This window comes from Lycium ferocissimum, chromosome 4 (assembly GCF_029784015.1).
Source record: "Lycium ferocissimum isolate CSIRO_LF1 chromosome 4, AGI_CSIRO_Lferr_CH_V1, whole genome shotgun sequence".
In the NCBI taxonomy this organism is placed as follows: domain Eukaryota; kingdom Viridiplantae; phylum Streptophyta; class Magnoliopsida; order Solanales; family Solanaceae; genus Lycium; species Lycium ferocissimum.
Genome location: NC_081345.1, coordinates 15,732,164 through 15,756,784, shown reverse-complemented (window position 1 = coordinate 15,756,784; position 24,621 = coordinate 15,732,164). Strand labels below are relative to the sequence as shown.

General features: G+C 34.7%; 2 protein-coding genes and 1 long non-coding RNA gene across 4 annotated transcripts; 1 reads left to right on the top strand and 2 right to left on the bottom strand.

The window, feature by feature from the left end:
• Positions 1–755: 755 nt before the first annotated feature.
• LOC132051621 (uncharacterized) lies at positions 756–2,588 on the top strand. The gene is made up of 2 exons (XR_009413805.1): positions 756–895; positions 1,380–2,588. It is a non-coding gene; the product is annotated as an uncharacterized LOC132051621 (long non-coding RNA).
• On the bottom strand, positions 2,407–5,990 carry LOC132051620 (two-component response regulator ARR17-like). Its single transcript, XM_059442778.1, has 6 exons — positions 5,489–5,990; positions 3,376–3,455; positions 3,101–3,178; positions 2,914–2,984; positions 2,674–2,820; positions 2,407–2,542 (listed from the first exon to the last, which is right to left on the bottom strand). Exons 1-5 carry the CDS (start codon positions 5,628–5,630, stop codon positions 2,730–2,732), a joined length of 462 nt encoding a protein of 153 aa, XP_059298761.1. The 5' UTR covers positions 5,631–5,990; the 3' UTR covers positions 2,407–2,542; positions 2,674–2,729.
• A 1,829-nt stretch (positions 5,991–7,819) lies between these two features.
• LOC132051619 (uncharacterized) lies at positions 7,820–18,292 on the bottom strand. 2 transcript variants are annotated; one of them, XM_059442776.1, is made up of 12 exons: positions 18,136–18,292; positions 17,658–17,756; positions 17,102–17,272; positions 14,654–14,719; positions 11,249–11,314; positions 10,785–10,853; positions 10,292–10,419; positions 10,075–10,165; positions 9,884–9,952; positions 9,355–9,446; positions 8,715–8,778; positions 7,820–8,202 (listed from the first exon to the last, which is right to left on the bottom strand). In XM_059442776.1, the coding sequence occupies exons 1-12, from the start codon at positions 18,208–18,210 to the stop codon at positions 8,098–8,100; spliced, it is 1,095 nt and encodes a 364-aa protein (XP_059298759.1). In that variant the 5' UTR covers positions 18,211–18,292; the 3' UTR covers positions 7,820–8,097. The 2 variants fall into 2 exon arrangements, with proteins under 2 accessions (XP_059298759.1, XP_059298760.1); XM_059442777.1 differs by having other exon boundaries at positions 10,292–10,416.
• Between the last annotated feature and the right edge of the window lie 6,329 nt (positions 18,293–24,621).

Here is a 24,621-nt window from a genome sequence, read left to right as displayed (position 1 = left end):
TTTTAAATGTTTTGGTTTTATGACTTCTTTAGCGATTTTTGTGTTCAATTTAAATCGTTATTTCTTTTTTCCTGAATTTCTCTTCTTTAAATTTTCTCAAAGCGCACCTTTACCATTTTCTAAACTTATTATCATTATTTAAATGTCCTATTTTTTTTTTTTGTTGCAATTGTCTCGTACTTCTTTACGTGGAACCCACCTTATTATTATTATTTTTTTTTTGCAATTGTCTCCTAATTCGTCACGTGGGCCCCACCTTTTTTTTTCTATTATTATAGAAGAGTGGGCCCTTAATTATTTTTTTAAAATTTTTTTTACTATATAGATACATGAATTTCTATATAGGAAGTGGGTCCCTTGGGGTGGCGACGATCCTATATAGAAACTAGAAATATAGTTAAACTAAAAGTAGTGTTGTTGTTGCAGGGAGTTTATCATAAAGGAAGCAAGCAGGTTTTAGCTATTTTGCAACAAAATTAAAAAAGGAAATTTGCAAAAATCTTTTTGAATATTTGGAAGCAAACACCAAATCCTTAAGTTGGAAGCTTAGTTCTTTTCTACGAAATTCCCCTCTAGAGAGAAAAAAGACGAGAACGAATTATTTCCCATGAGAAACGAACTTTGCCCGCGTATGAGAAGAAGTGGCTTTTTTAGATTTTAATAATTTCCAGTGTCAACTCTACCACGCTTATGTGTTGCCACGTCAATTGGATTAGAACTCTATTTAAAGGATCCAACGCTATTCACACCGTCTAATAAATTTACTAAATTCATCCCTTTTTTTTGTGTTTCATTTTGGTACAGCTTTTCCATTTCCAACCAGCCTCCCTTTCCTTTATAGCTTGCAACTATTAAACAATTAGACAAAAAGAAAGAGGAATTTTCATTTCACAAGGTATGTCTTCTCTTTGCCTGATTTCTTGATTTGAATGTCATTTTTATCCCAAAGATTTCATCTTTTTTAACTGAACTCTTAAGGCAACTTTCTGATGTTCTCTTTTTCTACCTCTATCTATTAAAACAAACCTCAAAGCTGATTAGGTCAATCAAGGATGGAAGGAGGAGGGCCAAGGGTAAACCCATTCGAACTCTTTTCGGCGAAAAATTATATGTTTATACATGAATAAAATTATTTTGTATGTATATATGTAAACATTGAACCGCTTTGGCTTCTTGTGTATTTTTTTTTTTTTTTATATTTTGAAATTTCTTGCTCCGCCGCTGGGTCAACTATCAGTTTTCTTTGAACTATCACCATCTGGATATTAAAACATCTAAAACTCGCAAAAAAAAAATGACAGTTTAGATGTGTTTTTATCGTAATCTCTTTTGATTTTGCTAATTGAATAATGGGTAATCATTTGTTTTGTCTTATTTAGGAAAAACAAGAATATGGGTCATCATCACCACCACGACCACCATGACAGTCCATATGATGATCCATTCTTGGCATGTTGTTGCTGCCCATGTTTGATAGTCTCCTCTGTTTTCTCTATGTTTACGAGGTGCATCTTTGTGGCATGCGACCCTTTTCTGCAATGTTTAGGATGGGATGAACATAGGCATCATCATCATCATCACCACAGTCATTTCTGTTAACCCCCAAATTGAAGATTATTTTGTGTCTCCAAACTCTAGCAAGACTAAGTTTTTTGTGTTCAGTGTCAGAGGATTGTTAGTATTTCAATTTGGTTTTTTGTGTATACTTCACCTTGTACCGGTTAACTTTTGAGTTATTGTTTGTTCACTATTAGTCCAGCGGGTGGAAGAAAAATTGTATCTTTTCAACCATATGCTGTTGCAAATCCTTTAATTACGCAGTTCCAAAGTTTGTGTTGTTTTGCTGAAACTTCGGGCCTGTTTGGCCACGATAATTATTCACTTTTTTCTATTTTTTCACTTTATTTTAAAATCAGTGTTTGGTTTTAAAATTTTCAAATTCAACTTAGAGTTGGAATGTTTTTCAACTCGATCTTCATAAAAAAGTTTGGTCGGAGCAGTTCAATTGGTAAATATTGAGGGACTTGTATCTTAGGTCACAAATTTGAGCCCTGCACCAATCGAATTAAGCCGAGTATCTAAGTGGAGAAGGATAGAGGTCCGGACCTATCATTCTCAGTTTCAAATATTACGGTTGGCCTAAAAGGTTGGCTCCAGACAAATTTTTTAATCATAAAAAAAAAAATAGAACATTTCACCTCAAATTATCAGCTCTGATTGATACAAAATAGGTCCCCTTTGTGGACTGGCGCAGATAAGAGCACAAGTAGGGAAAGAAAGCGATAAAGAAATACATAAAATCCCAGCTGTACGGCTCCACGCCGAAGGAATAAGGTCTATTTAATCTGAGAGCATTGACGATTTAGTATAAGAGCAGTTCAAAAGCAGTTAAAATACACCGATATCTTTACACTGCTTGATTTATAACTTAAATTCAGTTTAGAGGATGAAAAGTCATACTAGGCTATCGTACAATGAATTAGTCATGTCGAATTTGGCTCCACCGCTTTTGTGTTAAGGTGGCCAAGAAGGGAATGTGAATCTGCATCAGTTGGTGCTTTAACTGAATAAAATATGCCTTCATGAAAGCAGGGAGTTCTAAATCTCAGAAGATATATAGACTTGTAAACAATTGAACTTCATGAGTCCTTAAATTCTCATAATAACTCTTACATATAGTAAAGTCTCTCTTTCTTTTCTTCCAGGAGATGAGAAGAGTCACTCTATCCTCAACATTGCATTATTTGGTATCTCAGCCTTTCGACATCGGAGTGTTTCAGAGGCTTCAGCATGAATATTTGAGCTCCTTCTTCCATGCATCTGTCAATTTTACAGAAGTCTCTATTCAGTATCAGATGATACATATACTACAAATGAATTATAGTGAGGTGGTTAGTTATAAGATAAAATTACTGATTAATTCGAGTTGGGATATTCTCGGATGACACTATCACAACTGGCACATCCTTCATGATCGACGATTCCTGCTTGCAATGCAATGAAGCAACATGAGTACAAGTTCTTAATGAATGACTAAATTTAATTAGTTCTACAAAACAGTCATTTTTGTTGAATTAATGTAGAAAAGTAGCAAAGCTACCTTGATTTTCTTAAGCAGCTCATAACCTGTCATTCCTGGCATGCAATAATCTGTTATTATCATATTAACCTTTGAACCCTGCAAAGAAAGAATATATATTAATACCATGACTTAGTAGAGCCTGCATTCAGAAAAGGAAAGCAAATATCGTTTTTCTCTTTATGAGTTTAAGTTATATACTTTGAATTACAATTTAATTGGTTATAACAGGTTATTAGCGTAAAGATTCATTACATTGTGAGTGCACACAGAACATTAGTTCAATAGATACTCACATTGCTGTTTGTAGAGCTGTCCTGATGCGCTCCCAAGCCCAAGTACTCCAAAGCCCTCAGACCATCTTCTGCAGTAGTTACTGAAGAAAACTTGCAAATCATGAAACAGATCCATCTTTGACTTATGCATTATAGATGTTTCATATTTATGTTAACACCATAACACAAATTATATTGTGTATACAAAAAATTATATTGTGGGTGTATGACGACAAAAGTTACTTTTTATGCATTAGCGAAATTTCTGACTTCGTCGTTAAATCCAGATGCAACAAGTGAAGACACGGTATTAATTTCCGACCAAAAACTGAGACAATATCTTGATACAATATAAATTATGTTATCCGGGCATGTGAATTTCCCATTTTTGGATAAGGAAAATAATGAGAAGACATGATTTGAGTCATGCACGTTATGAAGCACAAGGGCTAAAAAGTCTACAACAAAGGATTCTGAAAGATCTAAAGCAAACATAAAGAAAAGCACCGGATAACGTAGGTATAGCTGTTTTCAAATCCAAAAGGTTGACTTAAGGACTTGGTAGAAGTCATATCAATTTAGTAAATTTCATCCACGTTTATGTATTATTTTTTCCCTAAACTTTTCCTCTTTTCTCCCTTTGACTACTTCCGTGGGGAAGATTTCTCCTTCGCTAGGTAGGGTTTATTGGGTCAAATGGAGTACGCACTACGCAGGGTGTTATACAAACGGTATGGATCTATAATCCCAATATTTCTAGTACGAAATTGATAAGTATTTGCTTTGCATTAGTTTAAAATAGCATCGTCCATTATATACACATATATATTTCTTTAACCAGAGACATGGGGTTCGAGTTCTGGGTACGGGTCGCCTTTATTGGGAGCACGGTGCGAATCTGGATTTAGTCGACCCCAATGCTGATACGAAACCGAAAAATATAAATGTACACATTATTTCTTTTAACCAAACAATATAAAAAATATTCCATGAAATGGTGACAGTGACACCCCATACTAAGGGTCAGTTTGGGCATGATTTGAAATCATGATTTGAAATTGAAATCTTTTGACATGCAATTTGGATTTCTTAAGTTTATTTTTTCTCATGAACATGAAAACCGCACAATTTGTGAAAACTATCAAAACTTCTCTAACTCTTATATAATCTTACAAATGAGCAAACCATAGTTCATAAACAAGGTATCAAAATATTCTAAACACCGTATTAATGAATTGCATATCACCATGTTCCTTTTATAAATAAATGCATGATATTACAAACTTTCTAATACACATAATCTACAAAGACCCGCCTGTCCAATAAGTAAACAATAATCATAATTGGCTATTCAGTGATATAATCCTCCCACGCGATACAAACAATCTCTTCACGTCGAGCATGGATCTTTTTTTTGCAAAATTTAAGATGATGCGTCTTCTTTACCAAATATAAACTTATACGTCAAGTTTTACATTTTTAAAAAATTGAAATCACAACTTGAAATTTGAAAGCTTACTTTTTGGAGAATTTGATATTCAAATAAGTTGAAGTTTTATTCATATGTCATAAACAAATGCTGATTTCTAATTAAAACTTCGAATTTGAATCTCACATCCTATGGCCAAATGCCTACTAAAGGTGTATCCCCTACTGGTTGGGTCGGAAGGACCAGATTTAAAAGGAAATTACATAAATTCTTCATCTCCCATTCTTCTTTTGTTCTTGATCTTTTCTATTTTCTGGGAATGGTATTTTCTATATTGCACATTTAGGGGCGGAGCTATGTAAAACTAAGGGTTCAATCTAATTTCCTTTGCAGAAAACTATAATATGCAAATACAGTAAAAACGAACTTTTGTTATGTATGACCAATTGTATGCCCTTGTCATAAGAGAAGATTCTTGTCTAATGGAAAGAAGGTTCAAAATTTACTTTAGGTTACAGGTTCAAATCTCAAGTGAGACATTTTAATTTCTTTTTGGTCACTTTGCATAATTTTTTCTGCTCAGGGCACAAGCTTGGAAAACATTCAACATTATATTGGTATCAAGTCTAAAAGTAAAAGAAACTGCAACATACCATCACATCATTCTAAATACTACAAAGTGAGAATATTCAAGAAAGTGATTACCTTTGCAAGATGACTTCTTGAGTAATCTCTCAACAAGTTTACGATCAATAAGATTGTCATCCACTGCTAGCACATGTGGTTCATCACATGCAAGAACTTCATCCATTCCCCTTGAAATTGATGATGAAGCAAACATCTCCATTTCCTTCACTCAAATTTAAAATCCGAAGAAATTTCACGTTCACAATATATAGGGAGAAAGAAGTTACCGTAGATTATAATAAAACTTCGAAAGAAAGTAATTGGGTGGTGTATATTTAAAACTGTGATTGAGAAGGGAAAGATCCTGAAAATTTTCTTGGCAAAATGATAAAAATAAGATCAAAGAAAAGGATTGTCAAAGATATTATGTGATCTTCATATTTGGGTTTCTCTTGATTTTCACTTAAACTATATCTATATCAATATCTGCACACTGATTCCTAAGATGCTCCTTCCAGCTCATTCCTTTTTTCCTTTTCTATTATTTTTTTAATGGGAGGTGGTAGAGGACAATATTTTAGCGTTTGTATTTGTAAGTAATTGAAGGTAATAAGTAATGAGTTTAACTTATAGTATTATTACGTTAAACGACGGACACTTGCTAAAACTGCTAGATTACTCTAATAGTGTAAAATTCAGTGAAAGTTATTTACATTATCAGTGTATATAAGTTAAATCCATACTAAATAACCAAAGTACTTTATTTGCTTAAAATAAATCAAGTAGGTCTCAATATTTCAATTAAAAGGCGGAATAGGATGGAGAGTATCTGCTGCAAAAATAGAAAAGATTTTGAAAATAAATGATACCGTATCCAGCTAAATCCTCATAATGGGGACCAAATCTGGATGCTACATTTTTTATGTCTCCTACAATCGTTTTTCACCAAGAGATATGTGTTGTCTCAAGAACTCAGTAAGAGTAATTACTAAGCATGCAATCAATGGATCTGATTTTCAGTCCATTTCTATGCTTCATCATTCAATTAAGTTGAATTTATTGTGGCAGGTTATTCACTACACTAAGTAGGCGTTTGGCCACGAAAACTAAATATTTTTCACTTTATTTGGAATTTTGAAGTTGGAGTTGAAGTTGAAGTTGTATTTGGTTATAGTTTTTGCAAAGAATATTTGGTTGTATTAAGGTACTGAAAGTGAAAAAAGTGAAAATAAGGTTTTAGATATTTTTCAAATTTCAAGAATTTTCATGGCCAAACGTTTTTTTTCAAATAAAATGAAAAAAAAATGTGGAAAAAAGTGAAAAATTATCATGGCCAAACGGGTAATTATGTGTATTTTTAGTGTATTTAAAATGGACTTCACTTGTGTGCACTTGTAGTGTATATAATTTTTACATGTTATGACGGTAATCTGACTTATTTTTCAAAGAATTTTTTTTTTGGTTAAATTTTTCAAATAAATTACTAATCTCATTTTTATGAAAGATTACTTACAGTTATTTTTTAATGAATAGTGTAAAAGTTTATTTATACTGCCATTATATTGAAGTTCATTTTGATACATAGCGATACAACTACATGCACCAAGCAAAAGTTAACGGTTTTTTTTTTTTTTTTTTTTTTTTTTTGTTGGTTGCAACCAAATCAGAAGTAGGTCAAATGCACGTTCTCATAGGCTCAAGTTGAATCGATTCGACTAAATAAACTTGGAAGAGCGGGTTTTCAATTTACTTGGAAAGAAATCATCTCCTGATTATTTAAGATAACAATACCCAAAATAAAGCATCCCATATTCGAGGTTTTATCCTTAACATTGTCACTTTTCTGAATTCTTCTTGAAGTAAAATAAGAGAAATATAGTTTATTCACGCCACAACAGTGAAAATAAAGCTCACAAATATACTGTGAAATATTCCTAAATCAAAATGAATCCAATTGAATCTCCCTTCCCCAAGTGGTGTAGTTGTTTATAGATGAAGATTCGATTGGATTGCAAATTACAAAAATAAGCAACATTGGGCCAATGTGACATGCCAACTCGTAATCTTTAACGCTAATGCATCTGAGGAATCTTGGAAACCAAATATTTGATATGATATTTGGTGATGGATATTCTCGTACGGAATTTGAGAAACTTCCAATTTCTTTCTACACTAGTATGTGCAAAACACAAAGTTTGTGCCAGCATATCAAATCATTTCAACGATATGACTAGAGATATAGTCGACTATGACAGATTAATAGCATTTCACATAACTTGAAAAACTCCACCATTAAGGGGATTCATGTTTTTGTCATCTTACATCTTTTTGGCTAACCGGAGTTGTGAAATTAACCCTTCGAGCCTTAGTGGACATCACAATATTTAATTGTCACGGAAGGAAAAAGATAAGAGAAACTTAAAACCGTTGCATAATTTTGAAGAATGCAATAGGCACCGTTCTAATTTAAGTACTATTTTGATCATAGAAGAAACACATACAACAAAATCAACTTTCCTTCTTTTTTTTTTTTTTTCTTTCTTTTCAGAAACCATCTCAGCTAACAAAAGAAAAGAAAGAACAGTATTTCATGCAAGTGAAACAAAATTTAATAATGCATTTCCAACAAAGTTGGTACAAGGAAGAGAAGCTACAATGAAGTATGTTATTCTGCTGAAAAAGTGCAATCACTTGATGGTTGCTCGAGGAATTGAAGATGTGCATGGTCCAGCAGATGTCATGAATGGGATTCCTTTGAATGTGGCAATTCCTTTGTCATCCGTGAAAAGGTTCTGCAATGCATGACAAAATTTACATTACAGACATCTAAAAATTCTAAATGGATGGGGAATCCCGCAAGATTGAAATGATGTGCAATCATTTTTCTTACCATGTTTGAAGAAACAGATCTCTACTTCATTACACATATTATATATAGTTCAAAAGGTTAACATGCACCTATTTTTACTGTTCTGCTCTCTAAGCAACTAAAAACTCAAAGAGGCCCTACATTCACTCATTCTCGAGCTAAATAATCGGAAAATTAGAAGAACGGCCCTTTCTCTTCAGTTAACTAATTAGTCTCGTTTTCATAACCATGTTAAGCTACAGCATGAAGTTCTTCATGAGCAATGAGTATTCTTATATGTCTGGAGAGTTGATCAACCTTCATAGACAACGAACAGAACATGATGAACTATTCGTGTCAAGCAGTTAAATAAGAACAGAGCTTTGAATGCAGTAAATTTACTCGTCCACTGAACATAAACAAGATTTAGATAGTCACAAAAATCAAGATTCATACCACCGCAATTTTATCAAACTGCTTCTTTTTAGGATTCAGAACATCTTCTGGTTTCCCATCATGCCTAGATAGAAAAATGAAGAATCACGAATATATTAACAATTCAGAGTACCGAAAAGAAGAAAAATCATAATGTCATATCCAGCCTAACGACAAACTTACACAGAGGAAACACATGCTAATTATGACACCCATAATTACTAGTATCAAAATGGGGGAGAAAAAGAGAATATTGGACTTGAGGTCACTGGATCTGAAGCACTGACAACTGAGTATCTAATGGCACTGGAATTTCAAATGTTTCTTTTTCACAAAATCACCTTCCAGTTGAAAGACCTTACTTTCTATAATTCTCTGCTTCTTAAGGTGGTAAATATAGTCCAAAACTCGTGCCATGAAACAAAAATTGGACAGAAGTTAACGGGTAATGGCGGCAGGCAGAGCCCAAGAATTAAAAGCAACATGACACAGAAGGTTTGTGAAAGAAAGATTTTATTTATTGATTTATTTTTATGAAGAAATCCTTTTTATTCATACATTCCACTTAATATATGTTATGTGAATCAGTGAAAGAAATCAAGCAGAGAGAACCTGGAATTTGAAATTATGCAATACTAACAGGTTTAGCTACAAAACATACCCAGAAAATGAGATGCATTCCCCAACTTTGGCACCTGCTGGTGCTATCAGAGGCTCCACTACAGTATGATCTTCATTAGAAGCACATAGAACCTATAAAGGAAATTAAGAAAAAATAGTTAACAGTAGATAAATGAGAGATAGCACTGTGAATGGAGATAATACTATGAAAGATTAACCGGAGCTGGACAACTCCACACACATCCACAAATCTGTTTATGTATAGTAATACCAAAGCTTTCCCATGCGCAAACTAGATTTATCTGAAATTCAAACTGCTTAAGTGGATGATGTTCTAAACTACCTTAAGCACATCTAGCTATTGAATAAAGAAAAGTACCATAGAGACCTAAAGTTTTAGACAGACACTGAGAATTCACCAGATCCAGATAGCAAATGTATTAGGAAAAGGAAGTAGAACATTCAATACAAGGCAAAAGGTTCAGTAGCATAAGCTACACCAACATTAAAATCCCACGCTACTGGAAAATATAAAGTGATTATTCATATCTTAGATGAGGATATAATACCATTCCCTCTGATGTGACATCACGTAGTTTTGATGGTTTCATGTTTGTCACAAGCACCACAAGGCGATTCTGCAGGCACAACGACCAGAATAAATTAATTAGAAGAAATAGAAGCTCCCTAAATGATACTGCAAATACAATTCAGAGAAACCAGAATTAGGCATATATGAATGCTTAATGACAGAGCATACAGTCAACTCTTCTGGACTGCAAAACTTCGCCAGGCCACTAACTACTTGCCGACATTTTTCTTCTCCAACATCTATCTCCTCAACCAGTAAGCTGTACACAGGGATAATGCAGGAAAAGGTTTTATAACAAATGAGATAACCGTATACAGTTTCTAGGAGCGGACAAGTTTAGGAAAAGAGACTACAAGTAAAACGAATGAGAGAATAGCTAAAATACCTGTCAGCTGATGGATGTTTGTATGCTTTTTTAATGTGGCCAATCTGTAATTTAAGCAAACTAACACTGATATCTTTATCTTTCTCATCTACCTTTTCAGGCAACTTCTTTTCTGCAGCAGCTTTCTTCTTCAGAGAATTTAAAGATAGGTGTTAGAAACAGTTCAAGATTTGTGCAATATCAGAGAAACTAAAAACTGAAAGCACCAAGCATGCGCCACTATAGCAAACTAGTGATACCAGAGTACCTACGACTGCAAGACACCAATAATAAGTAATGACAATATTTCTACCGTCACTAATTGAAGAAAACAATACAAAATTTTTTGCTACAATTGCAACAAAAGGTCTAGAAAATAAGAAACAAAATGAAATAACAAAAAAGTTTTTAACTGTAGGACGAATAAAAACGACCGAATGTTAAACTGCTACAAGTTACATACCGCTCCACTATTGTTCTTTTTTTTTTTTTGGACCGCTTCTGAACTACTAACCTGTTTGGTCTCTGGCTCAGTGTTTTTGGCATTTGACTCCACATTTACCTTCTTCACACTTTTTGATGCCTGAATAAATGTCAGGGAAAAATGATATTAATATAAGCCCGTTCTTGGATTTTGTTGGGCCTAAAAGCTAATTGAGACAAGGAATGGTTCAAATCAAGATCGTATAAAAATTCATAAGTGTTTGATGATAGAAGCATTTTTAATAAAATATTTCACGATAGTAGCCAAAAGAAAGTATCACATATCTCCATTTCCACTTTCAGTATTGAAACACCATTTATAGTGTTCCATTAGCAAAAACACATTAGACTGGATGTAATTGCTGCTGTTCTGGTAACTGGAAATGTAGCAATGCAGGGAAAATGGAGTTGAAACAAATTCAAAAAGCAAATCAACTCTGCTCTCAAGCTAGTTCTTCAGATAGTCTAGTTCACTACAGTAAAGGCATTACTCACAGGTGGCGCAAATTGGACCTTCTCCAGCAAAATTGTTTGGAATGTATCTCCGACGCCACCTTTAGTCTGCGCAAGAAATAGATCAATCCAACAGCATGTACGCTGATTTCTTGCTCAAGATAAATCTAACAGCAACCAAATTTGCACATAACATATAAAAGTTTAATTAATAAAAAATGTGGTTTGCTGTTAAGCACTAGGTGATTCTTTTGCAAGGTCAAGCATCATTACTCATTAGAATGGATTAGGCTTGTAATGAGAAGTGACTTGCCCCCAGACAATTAGGTAACTGCAAAGAGAAGTGATTTTTCTCACAACTCACAAGAAAAAGGCCAAATACATAGAGTGACACTTTAAGTGCCACCAACTGCTAGATAGACACTTTAACTTTCTAAATGACCATTTAGAACAATAAAAAAATGATCATATAAACATCTCTACTTGGCAAAGGTGTGTCTCTTGGACACCCGAGTATGGCCTGGCACCACGCGTGTGTTATCTTCACATTTGAGCACGTTAGATATTATCACGCATTTCCAACAGAAAAGTATGGTGAAATTCTTTTTTCACCATTATAATATACCTCTATTTCAGCCCAAATTCCCCTCACAGTAAAGGCCACCAGTTTTTTTATTTTTGTAAGTTTCAAAATTTTAGAGCCATATGAGAGTAAACTGAGTAGCCAAGTACACCAAGAAATCTACTGGATATGGCATATATGAAAAATACTTATACGTATTTTTGTTGCATATGGATGAATATGACAACTTCCTTTCCAGATCTCGATGGCCAGAAAGTGAAGGAAATAAACTCTGAATTGGAGACAACCTATTCAAGTTCTCAAACTTAAGCTTCCCCTAGTCCGAAGACAAGCTTATCAGCAGCCTGGCTGGATCATATTTCAACCATTTTGACGATAAAGCAAAAAAAACATAAGAATACGAAGAGGTAAAGATAATTTACAATGACAGAATTTGGTGGATACGTGGTTCCTCTTTACCATGGGTGGCCAGTGGTCGCTGGCCACTCCGTGGACGGCTGCGGAAAATTTATACCTTGCTCCCACTGCCACTCCAACGAACCCAACTTTGCTAAAATGGGCCGCTTGTGGCTGCCATCAAAATTTTCACCAGCGTAAACAGGAAAAGCCATTTCCTCCTCCCAACACCACTGTGGCTCTTGAGTACCAATTTCACCATCTCCGCCGCCCTCGTGGAACTGGGGAACAAAGTAACCCGAATTTTCCATCTTCACCCCCGATCTCCTCCGCTAACGACCCATAAGAAAGGGTTCTGTGATTTTAGCTATGGTTGCTTTGTGTTTTTCTTTTAGAGGAAGAAAATGATGGGTGGAGGAACTACAGTGTAGATTTGATGATATGTGTATGGAGAAGAACAGAAAAGGATGATATGTGTATGGAGAAGAACAGAAAAGGATGAGGGTGATGAAGAGGTGAAGGAGAAGGGACGTCCAGTCAAGGGGTTGTTTGGCATGGATTCGGGGTCTGGTTCCTCTTTTTTTTTTTTTTCTTTGTTTTAATTCTTTTTTCCTGACCCGTTTCTTTAAGAGGAAGAAAATGATGGGTGGAGGAACTATAGTGTAGATTTGATGATATGTGTATGGAGAAGAACAGAAAAGGATGAGGGTGATGAAGAGGTGAAGGAGAAGGGACGTTCAGTCAAGGGGTTGTTTGGCATGGATTCGGGTCTCGTTCCTCTTTTTTTTCTTTGTTTTATTTCTTTTTTTCTGACCCAGACGGGTCAAATTCTATTTGTTCATTTAACATGTCAGAAGAGATTGTATCTCACGCATGAGATCTGCCGGACCCAGGTGTGTACAAGGCACACTTATGCCAATGAGAGGTGTCTATCTGGTCACAAGAATAGTTAATGCGTCCATTTGACAGTTGGTGATAACTTTTAGTGTCTGTTTATGGATTTGGCCTAAGAAAAACCCTGGAGGAGCAATAGAATGAACCGTAGAGAAAATAGGACCAGGAGACCAGTTGTACCTACAAAGGCATTATTTAGTTGGAAAAAAAAAATCCCTGTATTTTCCCTTGAAAGCCTATGATTAATTCAACTGCTTAGGGCCCATTCACTCAATTAAAACATACCACATGAGACAATTGAAGAACAAAACTAGATGAGCCAATTTAACATTTATGGCATGGTTAGTAGACCAGATTCATGTCCTGCACACAGGTTTTGCTCCAAAATACTATTGCAGCCTATCAAGAGTGAAGTGGACTTCTTTAAGAATATGGAAATCTCCAGAAAAAGATTAATTTTGTCCATTTCTTTAGCAGGTTTTGTCCAAAAGGATAGTGCAGGAAATTTTCACTTTGCAGTATTCTAGGTGAATTAATCGGTGGTTTTTTCTCAGAAGTTCAGAAAACAAGAGTGAAAATGGAAAAAAAAATTCGCTTTCTCTTTTCAATCAATCGTAACAAGGGAAGAGAAGTTACTTTTCCTATTTGTTTAATAGAGAAAAAAATAAAGTAGGAGCTATACACATAAGAGAAATGGTTAAGAAGCTACTCCCTCCATTCCAGTTTATGTGGCAGCATTTCCTTTGAAATTTGCTCTAAAAAAATGGAAGCTTTCTAAATTTGAAAACAACCATCCCATTTTACCGAAATATTATGGCACGTTTAAGCCCACAAGTTTCAAAAGTCGTATAGCCACACAAATGTTCAAACATGTTATTTTGAATGGGAAATATTATGACATATTTAAGATCACAAGCTTCAAAAGTTTTTGTTTCTCAAACTTTGCCACATAAATTGGAACGGAGGGAGTAATTACTAATTTACTATTATATCCAGCTCCATTCTTTATTTGAATGTCATGAGTAGTATATTGGGATGTCGACAATATCAAATTCCCTAAATGCATTAGCATCTATAGTTCAGAATACTTTTCGTGTTGCATGTGATGGTGAATCTCCTAAACGTTATACAGGACTTACTTCCACAATTTGAGAACACAAAGCAACACAAAAGCCCCATAATTTTTCACTCAAATTAATAAAAGGAACACATTCAACTACAATGCTAAACAAATATGCCAAATCTCGATAAGTTTTTTCAGTTTTCCTTGTCAAAATAGTAATAGTAACCACCAAATAAGGAAAATAATAACAGCAACCACTTTTTTTTTCCCTTTCAATAACTTGTCTCTTCTCTCTCTATTACTCAATCCTCAAGTTGAAGAAAGTCACAGATAATCATGCCAATCAGTGACCTGCAGGCATCACCAGACTCACCACATCTAGGCCATCGTGTAAGCCTTTCATTTTGACATTCTATATACCGCAGGATGAAGATCCTAATTTCCATATATTACCACTATCATCTAAATCTCAATATGAAAATCTAATACCCTGATACAAATTCTGGCATACCTGTATATAGTCCATCCATCTAAGCAAGTGCGGCAATTTGTTTCTGTCAGAGTTTGAAAGATTGATCTGATGGCAGAAGAATTACGATAGCATGTTAGAATAGATAGTGAGCTGAAAGGTAATATCCAAACCAGTGTTATTAAAAGCGCAAAAAAGCTCTAAGGTCAGCTGGGGCTTTGAGCGCAAAGCGCAAATAAAGCGTGGGCTTTAATGAAAAAAGGCGCAATGGTGTTCGTACAAATATATATATGTTTAGTCCAAAACTATAACAAATGTACGGACAAAGAAATTGTCAAAGCTTTACGATAAAGTGAAATATCAATTATCTAGTGTCACCTCTTCAAGAGAGGCTCATTGAAAAGGAAAAGTATGTCTTAGAGCCTTCATGAGGACACTAAAGCGAGGCGAAGCGCTCAACATGTTTTGAGCTTCACTTCAGGGCTTAAGCGCGCCTTTGACAACACTGATCCAAACGATAGTGTATTTCCATTAAGGAACTGTGAAAGATGAACAATTAAGAAACCGCTTATAATAAAATTCTACTAAGAACCTAATTGACTAAAGTCAACAAAAGATTTAACATTTATGCCTGACATGACAATAAAATATAGGAAATAAAACTCATAGTTAAGTAAAATATAACTGTACAAAAGGTGTGATAGGTATGAAAGAAAATGTTTTCCTTGAAAGAAATCATTTCCAAGAGAAGAGAGAGAATGACTTCAGACACATACAGGCAGAAAAAATTCCTTCACGAGTATTTTAACACTTATTCAATGCTCCCTCCAGTTCAAAGAGAGTCCACTTAGCCTTTTCTTTTTGGTTTAGAAAGAGTGTCCACTTACCAAATCAAGAAAGAATTAATCTTCTCTTTCCAGATTTTCCCTTATAGAGTGCTAAGTGACCAAATCCCAATACCTATTTAATTAGGGGTAGTTTAGTCAAATTACCTATTTTTTCAAGGAGTTAGTATTTTCTTAAGGGGTGTGCAAATGGGTTTAGTATTTTCTTAAGGGGTGTGCAAATGGCTGAGTGGACACTCTTTTTGAACCGGAGGGAGTATTTTTTTGTTTTGACAAGTAATAAGAGATTTTATAGATAAACTTGCAAAAGGTTAGTGCATAATTACATAAGGTGCAATTCCTCACTTGTATTTAGCATTGCATCTACATCATGTACAAGAAATGGGTTGCACGAAAAAAGCTAGCAAGAAAATACAATTGCGTTTAAGCCTTTAAGGCCAAGTATATTTCCTCTTTTGCCCTCAAATATCCTACTTTGTCTTTCAATCCAAACTGTCCACCAAATGGCATGAGGAATAGTATCCCAAGTCTTTGGGGATTTCTTCTTGACACTCTTACTCAATCTATGCAGCAGTCTGTCATGGAGTGTGGCAAAGTTCAACATATGCCAAGTATTGCCCAAAAAAAAAAAATACTCCAAAGCAGTCTTGCGACCTTACAGTGCATAAAGAGGTGACATACTTCTTCTATATGCTCTTCACAATTCACATAAAGAGCATCTGCTACAAAACTGTAGTCCTTTATTTTGGAGGTCAGTTTGTTGAACTCTTGTTCAATATTACTTGCTTCACTTACTATTTATATATTGTGATTTGTGGCCAAACTTTAATACTCAAAAATATCACCAAATAACTACTCCCTCCTTCTCAAATTATATGTCGTGATTTATAAGAATAAGGGCAGCCCGGTGCACTAAGCTCCCGCTATGCGCGGGGTCCGGGGAAGGGCTGGACCACAAGGGTCTATTGTACGCAGCCTTACCTTGCATTTCTGCAAGAGGCTGTTTCCACGGCTTGAACCCGTGACCTCCTGGTCACATGGCAGCAACTTTAGCAGTTACGCCAAGGCTCCCCTTCTCGTGATTTATAAGAATAGTTGTCTCAAATTATTTGTCATTTTAGAAGTTCAAGACAAAATTAATTATTTTATTCTTGCATTTTCTTATTATCTTGCTATTGTTTTTGCTTGTTTCTACTGCCTATTTTTTATCTTGCTATGAACCGAGGGTCTCCTGGAAACAGCCTCTCTACCTTCCCGAGGTAGAGGTAAGGTCTGCGTACACACTACCCTCCTCAGACCCCACTTGTGGGATTACACTGAGAATGTTGTTGTTGTTGTTGCTGATCTTGAAGACTACAAACACCTCAATTATGGGCTGATTTTATGATTGCTCAAATGCCACTAAAGGGTAAATTAGTTAAAGACCCCTCCCAATTAATGTTTCTTAAGGGGCGTGTAAAAAATAATCACGACAGATAATTTGAGATGGAGGGAGTATCTTTATTCATATACTACTGCTTGTATAACTACCATCTCTCCCCTACTTTCATACCTAAGCAAACACTGGAAAAATAAAGAAAATGATTTCCTACTTAAAACATTTTCCTCCAAACACAAAAGCACCTAAAGAGAAGGAAACGCATACCACGGATGAATGCACAGCGGCAAAGACAACGATATCAGCTTCCGTAATCTTGAACCCTTTGCCCGAAATAACAGACTTCTTACTCAAATCCTCATTCAACTCACTTAGAGCTTTAAAGCTTGCCCCAGAATCAACAGGGAAGTTACTGGCAAACTCGACCCACTTCATTAACTGGAATGAAAATTTGAATTCAATGTCAATTTAAAACTAAGCTCCCGTTTGGCCATAGATTTTGGAAGCTTTTTTTTTTTTTTTTTTTTTTGCAAAAAAAAAAAAAAAAAAAAAATTGAAAACATTGTTTGTCCATGGAATTTGATCAGTTTTTGAAGAAAAATTTTCAAGTTTGAAATTTTTCTTCCACTCACAAAACTTCAAATTTTTTTCCAAGTAAAATGCATGTCCAAACACAACTTCAAGTTCCAAAAACTATTTTTCAACACAACTTCAAAAAAAAAAAAAAAAATCTTTTTTTTCAAGTTTCACAAAATATATGGACAAACGGTAGCTAATAAATCTGATACTCAATACAGAAAGCTAGGAAATGTTGAGATATTACCTCATTATCTTTTGTGATAGAAGGCCCATTTGGGGAAGAACTGAAAATGTCTATACACAAGCTTTTAATGTCTTTATCCAAATTACTGGAATATGAATTCTGCACAGTTTAGCACCAAAAACAATCCATCAACGAGCAAGAAATTAATTGATGATACAATTTATTACTCCCTATGTTTCAATTTGTTTGTCATACTTTCCTTTTTAGTCTGTTCCAAAAAGAATATATCTTTTTTTTTTTTTTATCGGCAACTCTTTAGTTCCAACATTCCAAATGACATGTTTAAGACCAAAGATTAGAGAGCATTTTGGTACATTCGATATATCTTTATTTTAAGTTCAAAAGTCATTCTTTAATTTCTTAAACTCCGTATCAAGTCAAAAACAGACAAAGAAATTAAATTGCAGGGAGTACAATTATTACATGAATTCAACTTAATCATGCAAAATACAGAAAATTTGTTGATTGAAAATCTTACTGGGTCTAATGATAGTGTTGACATGTGGTTGCATAGAGCTGAAACAATGTTTTGCTTGCGATCTGTAGATGCCATGGTGAGATTCTTTGGTGTTTTTTGCTTCACTTCAAATGTTCAAATCAACCAAAAAAAAAAAAGGATTTTGTAGGGTTTTATTTTCCTGCTTTGTGGGCCGGGGCATAGTTGGATGATGCCCATGTTGAAAACGGGCCATATGTGTTTTGTGTTGACAAAGATTTAAGCGCAGATGATGAAAGCCCGTGCTAGCACGGGCTCAACGCAAAAAATAGTACCACACTTTAGTCTGTCTTAAAACGAATGATATATTCTTATGTTTAGAAATCATTTAACTTGTAACATCTCCTTTTACGTTTAATAAAATGATTTAAATCCACACAAATATCTATGACTTGTTTTAGGGGGAAATAACACTCTATGGCATTTTGGGTAAAGTATTGAGATAATTACACTCAGTATCAATTAGGGTATCAATGCTACCAAATTTAGCCCATATTTGAGTTTATTGCCCACAGTAGCCATCTTCAGTTTAAACAAAAATTACTTTTCAAAAAATGACCCATTCCCCTCTTCCTCCCCCTCTCTCTCCACTGCCTCCTTCTTTTTCGTTTTTTTTTTTAATTTTTTAATTTTTTTTTTAAAAAAATTGTTTTTTTAAAAAAAAAAAAAATTTTTTTGGAGTTCGCCATTGCCTCCTTTTATTTTATTTTTTTTTAATTTTAATTTTAATTTTTTTTTGTTTTTTTTTTGTTTTTTAGTTTTTTTTTTTAATTTCCCATCTCCCTCTGTCACGCAGGATCTTTAATTTTCTCATGAACTTCTCTTCTTTAAATTTTCTCTAAGAGTACCTTTACCATTTTCTGAACTTATTATCATTATTTAAATGTCCTTTTTTTTTTTTTGCAATTGTCTCCTAATTGTTCACGTGGACCCCACCTTAATTTTTTTTATTTCTACTATTGTAGAAGAGTGGGCCCCACCTTAATTTTTTATTATTATTTTAACTATATTAGAAGAGTGGATGGACGATGATCCAACACACTCTTCTAATATAGTAGAAATTTGCAAGAATAGGATCTTTCAGTACCACTACTTGAATTTTGACCTGGTAGTACAAAAATAACTGGTACTCCAGAATCTTAAATATTAATCGGGAAAGATTTGCCTTAACAAAAGCTATAGTCAAAAATTCTGATGAACTAATCGTTTTAACCACAAGACTCGTCTTAACAACAAGTTATGGTGACTGTCATGATCTTTGACCAAATCTTGACAGATCGCCAGGATCTTTTTAATATTTGTGGCCGAGTAGCATATTAATATAGATAAAATAAAATAAAAGAATTAACCTCATATATACAATATGATTTTTCTGAAGAAGGAAGTTCAATTTTAATAAATCGCTAAAATTACGTAAAGTCCTCCAAAATGATATAGAGATCACCCGAAATAACAGATTTGACACGTCATTTCTTGCTCCATTGAAATTTGTCCATAAAGTTTAGAGTTTAAAAGTCCCATATTACATTTTCAAGCAACCAAGATTTGGCACTCGTGCCTCCTTGATTCGATATTGAAAATTCACAAATAATATTGGGATAAGGCACTAGTATCCCCCTCAACTTTGACCAAAGTTGCTACGACACACCTTACCTTTCATACGGTCCTATTATCCCCTTAAACTATATTTTTCCTTACTTCTTTGCACCTTTATTGCTGACATGGACCAGTGCGTGAGAACAAATCTCTCAAGCGCGTAGGAACTAAAAAAAAAAAATAGGTTGTAACGTATCGGAAATGGCCATGTGTCAATCCCAAAATTGATTTGAAGACCCCTTCTTCCAAAACACACTGTACGTCATCAACTAATAAATCGATTTTGACACCCATTTTCAAGAACTCAAAATCTCATTTTGGTATTAAACTTCTCCTTTTTCGACGATGTAAGTAAATTCGTAATTTTTTCTCCATCTCATGTCGAATTTCAAGTTTAAATTTCTTTCCCAATTTCGGTGAATGAAATGTTAAGGTTAGGAATGGCAAACAACTTGTTGAATAAGTTGTGTATGGACGAAGAAGTTCCTATGTTCCATGCCGAAGTGCGATGCAAACATGGCATTTTGTTGAAAATGCAGACTTCTTGGTCTGATTGCAATCCCGGAAGGAGATTTTGGTCATGTCATCACTATGAGGTTTGTGTTCATGTTCTAATTTGGTTGATTAATTTTAGTGTTAGTGCTAATTTGAAGTGACTGTATTCTTTAAATTTCAGGCCACGAATTGCAAGTTTTTCTGATGGAGAGACATGCAGAGTGTTGATGAAAGATCAAGGTTTATTCTTCCAAGATTGGTGAACAAAATCAAAAGTTAGAAGAAAATTACAAGCGTGTTAGATTGCATTTGGCTGAGCTTGAAAGTTTTAAGATGCAATAGATAAGCTCAACATGAATTCACTTGAAGTTGAAGATTCAAAATAGAGGAGGAAATTCAGTTTTATGAGGTTGAAGGTATTGCCCTTCAATATGATAATCTCAACATCAATTCGGTTGAACTTGAAGATTTAATAGAGAAAGGTGATTTTAATGAGCTTAAAGTTTCAAAAGAGAAGAAAAAGTGATTTGAATGAGCTTGAAGATTCAAAAGAAGAAAAGACTGATTTGAATGAGCTTGAAGATTCAAAAGAGAAGAATGGTGATTTGAATGAGCTTGGAGATTTAAAAGAGAATGGTAATTTGAAAGAGAAGGATATGAATGGAAAAAAGTAAAGCAAGTCGTGTAGGTTTAATAGAAAATTGCTTTGGTGTTTCCTGGTTTGTGTATTTATTGTGTATATTAGTAGTTTAATCCAAATGGGTAACTTGAAGAAAAATCAAATGAAGTTGCCATAGTAGTTAGTAGTTGTACTAGTAGAACCTCATTTTGGATGTTGTAATGGAACTTCAATGATCTCGGATAGGCTAAGTTAGATGTGTTTAGTATTATAATGGAGTATATTTTGGTATTTTAATGGTGGACTTGAACCTAGACTTGTTTGGTTTATCCTACTTCTCTTGTCAGTATTGTTTGAGTCATTTTTGGAAATTTTTTGGTGCTATTGTTTGAGTAAATTTTGCCCAGAATAAGATCACATAACCAAATTCTCACAAGATTTTGTCACTCAAAAAAGCACCAGATTTCAGTGAAAATGCACCAGATTTCAATTAATGATATGCACTAGATTTTTTCACTCAAATGCACCAAATTCTCACCAGATTTTGTCACTCAAAAAAGCACCAGATTTTGTCACTCCACTACACCAGATTTCAGTGAAAATGCACCCGATATCAGTCAATGATATGCACTATATTTTTTCACTCAAATGCACCAAATTTTAACCCCTTTTTTATGCACCAAATTTATCAGATTTTTCAACCAAAAACTGCACCAGTCTTTGTCACTCAAATGCACCAGATTCACTCAAATTTCCATAACAAACTTTTAACACACTGGCAACAAAACACTGCTTTCTAGCATCAAAACCAATCTCATATGACACCAAACAAACATTGAACTCACATTCAACATATACATTTAAACATTAACTTCAATTATCAAACATCCAATACATAGAACTCACTTTTAAGACCATATAGAACTGCTGAAAACATAACTTTAACAATAATTGCTAAATACCATAATTCATTACCATCTCATACAAGAGAACATAGTTTCCAAAACAACCAAAACAAATGGTACATCTGAATAGCAACATAAAAAAAATGGTAGCTTGAAAATCATAAGTCTTAAGTAGTCTCAAATTAACAAAACACAGTACTTTGAGATGAAAAAAAAGCAACATTTAGTATCAACACTATAGCTTTCATGAGTCTCTTGGCAGCGAAGAAGTTGTACTTTGACTTGCATTGTTTGAACCATTAGCCCTTGCTTGATCTCTAGTCTCTTGAAGCCTTCTTGTTGTGATTGCTTTAGTTGCTTTCCACTTCAGTCCACTTGTTGATTTGAAACCAATATCACCAATTACATCAGCTGATCTTACTATCTTTCTTGGTCCAGTAGATGCTATTCTCTGACTTGGCAGCCCAGGCTATACAAAAAAGAATTTAATAAGTTGAAGCTATTATAAGAGAACAGTATATATAATGTAATGTATCAATACTTTATATTAAAAGTTGTGAATCCATTCTCAGCTTGAAACACACTCATTTTCATCACTCTTGGTATTTTATATGGGGTTGTTGTTTCCACACCTTTTCCCTTTCCTCTATTTGCAGCAGTTGAACTGGGTGCAGTAGATGTAGTAGGTGCATCAGATGTTTGAGAACATGTAAAACAACTTTCAACTTGATGATTAACATCCCTTCTCACACTCCTTTCCCCTCCCCTTCCTCTATCACCTCTAGTTCTTTTTGAAGTACCAGTAGCTCTTGAAGATATTTCAGGTGCCACACTTGGGTTTGTGTTAGGAGCAGAACATGAAAACCAGCTGCCAAGATCATGATGTTTTGTAGTTGATTGAAATTCAGCAACAACATGTGGATTAGCTGTTTTCTTAGGTCTGTCCCTCCCTCTCTTTGTGTCACGACCCAATTTTACTAAGTCGTGCGGGCACCTACCTTTCCCACCTCGGTGGGCGAACCCTTAACTCTACATTCAAAAATAATAAAAAATAGCGGAAGAAGTAAAATAGCGAAAGTCTCACAATTATAATATAAATAAGAAAAATGCGAAAGTAAATGAAATTCGTCCCAGTGTCTGGTCTGGTCATACAAGAGCATCTAACTAAAATCTACAAGTCTGAAATATCAATAATACATCAAGTCCGAATATGTCTCGAAATAGAAAATAAGACATAAATAAGAAGAATCTTCAAGGAGGCAGACGTCTCGTGCTCACCCTATAGACTCTAAGTAACTCTCGAGGCAACTATCAGCCACGAGCAACAGAAGTAGATCCAACCTGAAATTCTGCATTCATAAAAGAATGCAGCAAGTGCAGGTCAGTACAAAAACCACAGTACTGATAGGTATCATAGGCCAACTAAGTATATCTAACATAATTCAGACAATAAAGTAAGATAGACAGATAAATCAACAAGTATAAGTCAACCACAAACAGAACCAAATACACATCATCACCTAAGTAGAGCATCTAAACCCAAATGTGTCGGTCTCAATATGTCCAATCCGAAACCAACATCACCAGTAAAACACCAAGTCATCTCAATATAAGCCATGATGCAATGCAATGTAATAATGTATGAATGCAAATGCAATGTCATTCAATGCTGTGTACACATATACTCCGGACGGAATACCTCCACGTCTCGGTGGCACAACCCAAGGTGACTCGCGAAGTCTAAGTGTCACTCATCCCGGATCTTTGCCCAACAGATAGACGAGACTCCGGATATTTGCCCACAAAGGGTTCTCACCGGCACCACCCTGGGAGACCCGCGGACTCCATGCACTCACTCAATCCACGATTCCGGACTAATATCAGATATCGAACTCTCCCATCACTCTCATTTAAAAATCGAGCCCAGCTCATCACAGTGTTTCATCAAGTACCAACAATGTATCAACAATATATCATGAAGGATGAGAATGCGTGTAATGTATGTGTCAACATCAATAATCAGATCAATATCACAAGTACCAACACGGGTACGCCAATAATATCATGATAGACTACACAAGTCATACGGAACTCTATCCTCGTATCAACATCAATGATCAGATCAATTACACAAGTACCAACATGGGTACGGCAACAATATCATAATAGACTACATAAGTCATATGGAACACTATCCTCATATCAACATCAATAAGTAAGGTACAACCATATCATAATCAAGAGGTAATAACAGTTCCCAATATCTATTATCATCACGTAGCATCAAGCCAACAACAATGAAACAATCAAGTCACAACACAACGGGGAACAAGGCCCAACCTAAGACAAACTTCAACCCAACTTCATACCCGAAGGTTTACATGCTTTCTCTGATAATATAATCTAAATATATACTTTGCTACACGAAGTCTCACCAAGGGTAAGCCATAACCTACCTGGATGGCCGAAAAGCAAACACCAACAATCACTCTTTAGCCTTGCCTTTCCGCTGAGCCTCAAGATAAAAAATGTCTAGGCATATTCAAAATCTAGATTAGAAATCATGAAGATCGATACTAATATTGCTATCATTCAATTTAGGTCAAAATCCAACCCTAGAATTTGGGGAAACAGGCCCCACAAGGACAAAACGGGAAATTCGGGGGTAAAATATCAAATTAAACCTAGGTGATCAAAACCCATCAACTAATTGCTAAGTTAACTCAATGATTCACCTAATTTCGAAATTCAAGCAAAACCCCCAATTTTGGGTATAAATCCTAACTCTTCGATTCAAGATTTCAACACTAATAATGGAAGATATATGATTAACAACCTTAAATACATCATAAT